The sequence below is a fragment of the Mustelus asterias genome, unplaced genomic scaffold, assembly GCF_964213995.1.
Source record: "Mustelus asterias unplaced genomic scaffold, sMusAst1.hap1.1 HAP1_SCAFFOLD_4381, whole genome shotgun sequence".
NCBI lineage: Eukaryota > Metazoa > Chordata > Chondrichthyes > Carcharhiniformes > Triakidae > Mustelus > Mustelus asterias.
Genome location: NW_027594326.1, coordinates 99 through 9,712, shown reverse-complemented (window position 1 = coordinate 9,712; position 9,614 = coordinate 99). Strand labels below are relative to the sequence as shown.

The following is a 9,614-nucleotide window of genomic DNA, read 5'->3' as shown; positions in this document are numbered from 1 at the left end:
GACTCTCAGAGGCTTTTTCCCAGGGTGGAAACGGCTGCTACGAGAGGACACAGGTTTAAGGTGCTGGGGGGTAGGTACAGGGGAGATGTTAGGGGGAGGTTTTTCACACAGAGGGTGGTGGGCGAGTGGAATCGGCTGCCGTCAGTGGTGGTGGAGGCAAACTCAATAGGGTCTTTTAAGAGACTTCTGGATGAGTACATGGGACTTAATAGGATGGAGGGTTATAGGTAGGCCTATATATAGGCCTAGGTGGGTAGGGACATGACTTGTGGGCCGAAGGGCCTGTTTGTGCTGTAGTTTTTCTACGTTCTATGTTGAGGAGATATTCCTTCACCCGATGAGCTGCGGAATCCATTCCCGCGGGAAGTAGTTGATGCCAAAACTTTGAATCTATTCAAGAGGCGGCTGGGGAGAGCACTGGGGGCGAACGGGGTCAAAGGTTACGGGGAGAGAGTAGGCGATTGAGTTGGATGATGGGATGGTGGGGTAGGTTCGAAGGGCCAAATAGCCTCCTCCTGTTCCTCCCTTCTGTGTTTCCAAGTACAGGTTACACCACCTACAGATTATAAGGTGGGACATTCCCCTCTGGATGTTCCGGGGTTAGTTCTCAGAGAGGCGGGGGGGGGGGGGGGAGGGATGAACCCCCCGCTTTGTAACACTCTCCAATTCTCTCACCCCATCCCTCCCCTCCCACTCCCCACCTCTCCCTCCCTCCTGCCCACCCCGAGCGAGTGAAGGACGAAGGATCCAGGTTTGGTACGAAACGTTCTTTACTGAGATCAGCAATAAAATTCCCAGCCAACTGTCGGGTGAAATTCGGACCGGAGGGGCGATGATTGGAGGGAGTCTCCCCCTCGCCCGTCTGAGGGGGGGGGGCACAGGATGAGGAGGGGGGGGCCTGGGGAGGAGGCCGGCGGGGTAGAAATGGGGGCGTCCGTTAGGGGGAGTGCGAGGGGATTTGGGGCATCTTTGGGAATGAGAGTGTTAGGTCCCTCTTCTGGGAGTGCGAGGGACTAGCGCCTCATCTGTGAGTGCGAGGGACTAGTGCCTCTTCTGTGAGTGCGAGGGACTAGCGCCTCTTCTGTGAGTGCGAGGGACTAGTGCCTCTTCTGTGAGCGCGAGGGACTAGTGCCTCTTCTGTGAGCGCGAGGGACTAGTGCCTCTTCTGTGTGTGCGAGGGACTAGTGCCTCTTCTGTGTGTGCGAGGGACGAGCGCCTCTTCTGAGAGTGCGAGGGACTAGTGCCTCTTCTGAGAGTGCGAGGGACTAGTGCCTCTTCTGAGAGCGCGAGGGACTAGTGCCTCTTCTGTGTGTGCGAGGGACGAGCGCCTCTTCTGAGAGTGCGAGGGACTAGCGCCTCTTCTGAGAGCGCGAGGGACTAGCGCCTCTTCTGAGAGTGCGAGGGACTAGTGCCTCTTCTGTGAGCACGAGGGACTAGTGCCTCTTCTGGGAGGGCGAGGGACTAGCGCCTCTTCAGCAAGCGCAAGGAACAGCACATTATCTTGGATCGAAGCCCTCAGGCAGTTGGTGAGGGCAAGAGGGAGGAGGGCGGGAAGGTTCCTGTCACGTAGGCCCCTTTCCCCAGACCCCTCCTCCTCACTCTCACTCCTTAAACCCCTGGATGCTGCAGAGAATCCTCTTCTGGTGCCCGGGTAGAGCGATGCCCATGGCTCTCAGGTCACTGGGGAGAAGGAAGGAAACACAAACAGAGAGGAGGGCTTTAGCATCGGTGAAGGAAGGCAGACCGTCGAAACTTTGCCTCCGGCGACTCATCATACCCGGAAACGCAAACATTTCTGAGGGAGAATCAAGAAGGGCATGGTTGAGGAAGCTGCTTGCAGGATCGCCTGGGGGAGGGGGGGGTGGGGGGGAGGGGGGAGAGCCCACATGCTTGCCATCAATAGTTGAAACATAGAAACATAGAAAAACTACAGCACAAAACAGGCCCTTCGGCCCCACAAGTTGTGCCGAACATATCCCTACCTTTTAGGCCGACCTATAACCCTCCATCCTATTAAGTCCCATGTACTCATCCAGGAGTCTCTTAAAAGACCCTATTGAGTTTGCCTCCACCACCACTGACGGCAGCCGATTCCACTCGCCCACCACCCTCTGTGTGAAAAACTTCCCCCTAACATTTCCCCTGTACCTACCCCCCAGCACCTTAAACCTGTGTCCTCTCGTAGCAGCCATTTCCACCCTGGGAAAAAGCCTCTGAGAGTCCACCCGATCTATGCCTCTCAACATCTTATACACCTCTATTAGGTCTCCTCTCATCCTACGTCTCTCCAAGGAGAAAAGACCGAGCTCCCTCAGCCTATCCTCATAAGGCATGCCACTCAATCCAGGCAACATCCTTGTAAATGTCCTCTGCACCCTTTCAATCTTTTCCACATCCTTCCTATAATGAGGCGACCAGAACTGAGCACAGTACTCCAAGTGGGGTCTGACGAGGGTCTTATATAGCTGCATCATTATCCCCGGACTCCTAAACTCAATCCCTCGATTGATAAAGGCCAGCACACCATACGCCTTCTTAACCACCTCCTCCACCTGCGGGGCCGATTTTAGAATCCTATGGAGCCGGACCCCAAGGTCCTTCTGATCCTCTACCGTACGAAGAGTCTTTCCCTTTATATTGTACTCCTTCATCCCATTTGTCCTACCAAAATGGACCACGACGCATTTATCTGGGTTGAAGTCCATCTGCCACTTCTCCGCCCAGTCTTGCATCCTATCTATGTCCCTCTGTAACTTCTGACATCCCTCCAGACTATCCACAACCCCACCAACCTTCGTGTCGTCGGCAAACTTACCAACCCATCCCTCCGCTTCCTCATCCAGGTCATTTATGAAAATGACAAACAGCAAGGGTCCCAGAACAGATCCCCTGGGGCACTCCACTGGTGACCGACCTCCATTTAGAAAAAGACCCATCTATACCCACTCTCTGCCTCCTTTGGGCAAGCCAGTTCTGGATCCACAGGGCAGCAGCCCCTTGGATCCCATGCCCTCTCACTTTTTCTAGAAGCCTTGCATGGGGGACCTTATCGAACGCCTTGCTAAAATCCATATAAACCACATCTACCGCCTTCCCTTCGTCAATGTGTTTAGTCACATTTTTGAAGAACTCCACCAGGCTCGTAAGGCACGATCTGCCTTTGACAAAGCCATGCTGAGTATTCTTGAGCATACTAAACCTCTCTAAATGCTCATAAATCTTGTCCCTCAGGATCTTCTCCATCAGTTTACCAACCACTGAGGTTAGACTCACCGGTCGGTAATTTCCTGGGCTCTCCCTATTCCCCTTCTTGAAAATAGGAACCACATCCGCAATCCTCCGGCACCTCTCCCGTCTCCATCGACGACGCAAAGATCATCGCCAGAGGCTCTGCCTAAGTGAAGTGCCCCTCTGGTGTTAAGGGTGAGATCCTGGCATGAATAGAGGATTGGCTGACGGGAAGAAGGCAAAGAGTGGGGGAATAAAGGCGTCATTTTCAGGATGGCAGCTGGTGACAAGTGGCGTTCCTCAGGGATCAGTGCTGGGACCTTTGCTGTTTGTAATATATATATAAATGATTTGGAGGAAAATGTAACTGGATTGATTAGTAAGTTTCCGGACGACACAAAGGTTGGTGGATTTGTGGATAGCGATGAGGACCATCAGAGGATACAGCAGGCTATAGATCAGTTGGAGACTTGGGCGGAGAGATGGCAGATGGAGTTTAATCCGGACGAATGTGAGGTAATACGTTTTGGAAGGTCTAATACAGATTGGGAAATATACAGTAAATGGCAGAACCCTTAAGAGTATTGATAGGCAGAGGGATCTGGGTGTACAGGTACACAGGTCACTGAAAGTGGCAACGCAGGTGGAGAAGGTAGTCAAGAAGGCATACGGCATGCTTGCCTTCATCGGCCGGGGCATTGAGTTTAAAAATTGGCAAGTCATGTTGCAGCTTTATAGAACCTTAGTGAGGCCGCACTTGGAATATAGTGTTCAATTCTGGTCGCCGCACTACCAGAAGGATGTGGAGGCTTTGGAGAGGGTACAGAAAAGATTTACCAGGATGTTGCCTGGTCTGGAGGGCATTAGCTATGAGGAGAGGTTGGAGAAACTTGGTTTGTTCTCACTGGAGTGACGGAGGTTGAGGGGAGACCTGATAGAAGTCTACAAGATTATGAGGGACAGAGTGGATAGTCAGAAGCTTTTTCCCAGGGTGGAAGAGTCAATTACTAGGGGGCACAGGTTTAAGGTGCGAGGGGCAAGGTTTAAAGGAGATGTACGAGGCAGATTTTTTACACAGAGGGTGGTGGGTGCCTGGAACTCGCTGCCGGGGGAGGGAGTGGAAGCGGATACGGTCGTGAGTTTTAAGGGACGTCTTGACAAATACATGAATAGGATGGGAATAGAGGGATACGGTCCCCGGAAGGGTAGGGGGTTTTAGTTCAGTGGGGGCAGCATGGTCGGTGCAGGCTTGGAGGGCCGAAGGGACTGTTCCTGTGCTGTAATTCTCTTTGTTCTTTGAACTGAAGGCACTGTTGCTAAGTTTGCAGATGATACAAAGATATGTAGAGGGACAGGTAGTATTGAGGGAGCAGGGGGGCTGCAGAAGGACTTGGACAGGTTAGGAGAGTGGGCACAGAAGTGGCAGATGGAATACAATATGGAAAAGTGTGAGGTTATGCACTTTGGAAGGAGGAATGGAGGCATAGACTATTTTCTAAATGGGAAAATGTTTAGGAAATCAGAAACACAAAGGGACTTGGGAGTCATTGTTCCAGATTCTCTTAAGATTAACGTGTAGATTCAGTTGGCAGTTAGGAAGACAAACGCAATGTTAGCCTTCATGTCAAGAGGGCTAGAATACAAGAGCAGGGATGTACTTCTGAGGCTGTATAAGGTTCTGGTCAGACCCCATTTGGAGTATTGTGAGCAGTTTTGGGCCCCGTATCTAAGGAAGGATGTGCCGGCCTTGGAAAGGGTCCAGAGGAGGTTCACAAGAATGATCCCCGGAATGAAGAGCTTGTCGTATGAGGAACGGTTGAGGACTCTGGGTCTGTACTCGTTGGAGTTTAGAAGGATGAGTGGGGATCTTATTGAAACTTACAGGATACTGCGAGGCCTGGATAGAGTGGACGTGGAGAGGATGTTTCCACGAGTAGGAAAAACTAGAACCAGAGGCACAACCTCAGGCTAAAGGGACGATCCTTTGAGACAGAGATGAGGAGGAATTTTTCCAGCCAGAGAGTGGTGAATGTGTAGAACTCTTTGCCGCAGAAGGTTGTGGAGGCCGGGTCATTGAGTGTCTTTAAGACAGAGATAGATAGGTTCTTGATTAATAAGGGGTCAGGGGTTATGGGGAAAAGGCAGGAGAATGGGGATGAGAAAAATATCAGTCATGGTTGAATGGCGGAGCAGAATCAAAGAACAAAGAACAGTACAGCACAGGAAACAGGCCCTTCGGCCCTCCAAGCCTGTGCCGCTCCTTGGTCCAACTAGACCAATCGTTTGTATCCCTCCATTCCCAGGCTGATCATGTGACTATCCAGGTAAGTCTTAAACGATGTCAGCGTGCCTGCCTCCACCACCCTACTTGGCAGCGCATTCCAGGCCCCCACCACCCTCTGTGTAAAAAACGTCCCTCTGATGTCTGAGTTATACTTCGCCCCTCTCACCTTGAGCCCGTGACCCCTCGTGATCGTCACCTCCGACCTGGGAAAAAGCTTCCCACCATTCACCCTATCTATCCCCTTCATAATCTTGTACACCTCTATTAGATCTCCCCTCATTCTCCGTCTTTCCAGGGAGAACAACCCCAGTCTACCCAATCTCTCCTCATAGCTAAGACCCTCCATACCAGGCAACATCCTGGTAAACCTTCTCTGCACTCTCTCTAACGCCTCCACGTCCTTCTGGTAGTGCGGCGACCAGAACTGGACGCAGTACTCCAAATGTGGCCTAACCAGCGTTCTATACAACTGCATCATCAGACTCCAGCTTTTATACTCTATACCCCGTCCTATAAAGGCAAGCATACCATATGCCTTCTTCATCACCTGTGTTGCCACCTTCAAGGATTTGTGGACTTGCACACCCAGGTCCCTCTGTGTTTCTATGCTCCTGATGACTCTGCCATTTATTGTATAACTCCTCCCGACATTATTTCTTCCAAAATGCATCACTTCGCATTTATCCGGATTGAACTCCATCTGCCACCTCTCCGCCCAATTTTCCAGCCTATCTATATCCTGCTGTATTGCCCGACAATGCTCTTCGCTATCCGCAAGTCCATTCGATGGGCCGAATGGCCTAATTCTGCTCCTATGCCTTATGATCTTGACACGCCGTTATTGAAACTGATGTAACATCTCCTGTGTCTTTGATCAGTGGGAAGGCCTTGCCCTGGCGCTGTTAGTGGAAAACGCCACGAAGTCTAACATGGTGGCAGCGCGAGAGACGATCCCACAACCCGCACCTTCAAATTGTGAGGGCAACCTTCGCGGGGGCGGGAGAAAGGCACGACCAGTTCCTCCATAACAGCCCCGCCAACCCCGCCGACCCCAAACCCCAGAAGCCGAGGGACCGACAAGTTCAGAGGTGGACTCACTCAGCGCTAAGCTCCAAGATGGATTCCATGGTGTCCAGTCCCTCGCTGGCAAAGTTGTCGATGTATCGCCTCATCCTCAGGGCCTCCAGCCACTCAGCGACACTCCGGTACGGAATACCTTCCGACCCACTGCAGCTCGGTAACCGCAACGTCTCCCTGTGGGAACAAGGGTCGGTTAGACTCCAGGGAGCTTCACTCTGTATCTAACCCCGTGCTGTACCTGTCCTGGGAGTGTTTGATGGGGGACAGTGTAGAGGGAGCTTTACTCTGTATCTAACCCCGTGCTGTACCTGTCCTGGGAGTGTTTGATGGGGGACAGTGTAGAGGGAGCTTTACTCTGTATCTAACCCCGTGCTGTACCTGTCCTGGGAGTGTTTGATGGGGGACAGTGTAGAGGGAGTTTACTCTGTATCTAACCCCGTGCCATACCTGGTATTGAAGTCAGTAGGTTGTTCCAGGGAACTAGGATTGGTCTGTATTGTCTGAAGTTGACTCAGAATCTCCCCGAACGTTGGTCTCTCAGTTTTGTTGTGGCTCCAACATTCCTGCATCAGGTTGGAGAGGGGAACGGGGCAGTTCCTTGGGGCGGATAATCTGTAACCTTCCTCCACTACCTTCAGTACCTGTGGAGAGGAATTCGGATAGTAAACATTGTGGCCTCTTGTTCCCGCAGAACAGGACAGGAATAGAGGGAGCGGAGCGGTGAATCAGCCTGGGTTCCTGATCCCTGTCCACTGACCCCTGGGTTAGGGAGGGGGGGGGGTGTATCAGCCTGGGTTCCTGATCCCTGTCCAGTGCGGCAGGGGCGGGGGGGGGGGTCATTGGGTGAAGCTTCCACAGTTGAATATCCAATCCCACACACGCACAGAGTCGATCCCTGGGTGGAGGGAGGTGGGAGTCGGAATGAGGGTGTTTAGGGATGGGGGGGTGGTTTTAAGATTACCCCCTCATGGAGGGTGGAGTCCCCGCCCCGCCCCCCCCCCCGGGGAGAGGTTGGTCCCTCGGGAAGACTCACCTCCTGATTGGATCGGTCTCCGTAGGGTTGTTCTCCGAAGGTCATGACCTCCCAGATCAGGATACCAAAGCTCCAGACGTCACTGGCGCCGGAGAAGGTTCTGGAAGCAATGGCCTCTGGGGCGGTCCATCGGACTGGGATCTTACCCCCCTGCGGAGAGAGAGAGAGAGAGAGAGGAAGGAGTTAAAAGGTCAACGTTCCTGACACTCTGTCCCATTCCCTCTCGCTCTCTCTCCCCGTCTCCCACACTCCCAACCTCTCCCCGTCTCCCCCTCTCTCTCTCTCTCCCCGTCTCTCTCTCTCCCTCTCTCTCCCCGTCTCCCTCTCTCTCCCCGTCTCCCTCTCTCTCCCCGTCTCCCTCTCTCTCTCCCCGTCTCCCCCTCTCTCTCTCTCTCCCCGTCTCTCTCTCTCTCTCTCCCCGTCTCTCCCACACTCCCAACCTCTCCCCGTCTCCCCCTCTCTCTCTCTCCCGTCTCCCTCTCTCTCTCTCTCCCCGTCTCTCTCTCTCTCTCTCTCCCCGTCTCCCTCTCTCTCTCTCTCCCCGTCTCCCTCTCTCTCTCTCTCCCCATCTCCCTCTCGCTCTCTCCCCCGTCCCCCTCTCTCTCTCTCTCCCCGTCTCTCTCCCTCTCTCTCCCCGTCTCCCTCTCTCACCCCGTCTCCCTCTCTCTCCCCGTCTCCCTCTCTCTCTCCCCGTCTCCCTCTCTCTCTCCCCGTCTCCCTCTCTCTCTCTCTCTCCCCGTCTCCCTCTCTCTCTCTCTCTCCCCGTCTCCCTCTCGCTCTCTCCCCCGTCCCTCTCTCCCTCTCTCTCCCCGTCTCCCTCTCTCTCTCCCCGTCTCCCTCTCTCTCTCCCCGTCTCCCTCTCTCTCTCTCTCTCCCCGTCTCCCTCTCTCTCTCTCTCTCCCCGTCTCCCTCTCTCTCTCTCTCTCCCCGTCTCCCTCTCTCTCTCTCTCTCCCCGTCTCCCTCTCTCTCTCTCTCTCCCCGTCTCCCTCTCTCTCTCTCTCTCCCCGTCTCCCTCTCTCTCCCCGTCTCCCCCTCTCTCTCTCCCCGTCTCCCTCTCTCTCTCTCCTCGTCTCCCTCCCTCTCTCTCTCTCTCCTCGTCTCCCTCTCTCTCTCTCTCTCCCCGTCTCCCTCTCTCTCTCTCCCCCAGTCTCTCTCTCCCTCCCTCCCCCAGTCTCTCTCTCCCTCCCTCTCCCCGTCTCCCTCCCTCTCCCCGTCTCCCTCCCTCTCCCCGTCTCCCTCCCTCTCCCCGTCTCCCTCCCTCTCCCCGCCTCCCTCCCTCTCCCCGCCTCCCTCCCTCTCCCCGCCTCCCTCCCTCTCCCCGCCTCCCTCCCTCTCCCCGCCTCCCTCCCTCTCCCCGCCTCCCTCCCTCTCCCCGCCTCCCTCCCTCTCCCCGCCTCCCTCCCTCTCCCCGCCTCCCTCCCTCTCCCCGCCTCCCTCCCTCTCCCTCCCTCTCCCCGCCTCCCTCCCTCTCCCCGCCTCCCTCCCTCTCCCCGCCTCCCTCCCTCTCCCCGCCTCCCTCACTCTCCCCGCCTCCCTCACTCTCCCCGCCTCCCTCACTCTCCCCGCCTCCCTCACTCTCCCCGCCTCCCTCACTCTCCCCGCCTCCCTCACTCTCCCCGCCTCCCTCACTCTCCCCGCCTCCCTCACTCTCCCCGCCTCCCTCACTCTCCCCGCCTCCCTCACTCTCCCCGCCTCCCTCACTCTCCCCGCCTCCCTCACTCTCCCCGCCTCCCTCACTCTCCCCGCCTCCCTCACTCTCCCCGCCTCCCTCACTCTCCCCGCCTCCCTCACTCTCCCCGCCTCCCTCACTCTCCCCGCCTCCCTCACTCTCCCCGCCTCCCTCACTCTCCCCGCCTCCCTCACTCTCCCCGCCTCCCTCACTCTCCCCGCCTCCCTCACTCTCCCCGCCTCCCTCACTCTCCCCCGCCTCCCTCACTCTCCCCGCCTCCCTCCCTCTCCCCGCCTCCCTCACTCTCCCCGCCTCCCTC

The 9,614-nt window shown here is 55.5% G+C and overlaps 1 protein-coding gene across 2 annotated transcripts; it reads right to left on the bottom strand.

Moving 5' to 3' along the window:
• Nucleotides 1–754: 754 nt before the first annotated feature.
• On the bottom strand, nucleotides 755–7,770 carry LOC144491078 (ephrin type-A receptor 1-like). Of its 2 annotated transcripts, XR_013497393.1 has the most exons (5): nucleotides 7,626–7,770; nucleotides 7,040–7,233; nucleotides 6,611–6,766; nucleotides 1,379–1,680; nucleotides 756–1,237 (listed from the first exon to the last, which is right to left on the bottom strand). XR_013497393.1 is itself a non-coding variant. In XM_078208761.1 (4 exons), the coding sequence occupies exons 1-4, from the start codon at nucleotides 7,668–7,670 to the stop codon at nucleotides 1,602–1,604; spliced, it is 474 nt and encodes a 157-aa protein (XP_078064887.1). In that variant the 5' UTR covers nucleotides 7,671–7,770; the 3' UTR covers nucleotides 755–1,601. The 2 variants fall into 2 exon arrangements, 1 of the variants encoding a protein (XP_078064887.1); XM_078208761.1 differs by having other exon boundaries at nucleotides 755–1,680.
• Nucleotides 7,771–9,614: the final 1,844 nt, after the last annotated feature.

Bases quoted from the DNA above. Each gene is read 5' to 3' on its own strand.
- LOC144491078 (XM_078208761.1), bottom strand. From the start codon at position 7,670: ATGACCTTCGGAGAACAACCCTACGGAGACCGATCCAATCAGGAG. The intron at 7,234-7,625 runs GTGAGTCTTCCC...TCCTCTCCACAG, and splicing joins GAGACCGATCCAATCAGGAG to GTACTGAAGGTAGTGGAGGA. The intron at 1,681-6,610 runs GTGAGTCCACCT...CCTTCTCCCCAG, and splicing joins ATCTTGGAGCTTAGCGCTGA to TGACCTGAGAGCCATGGGCA.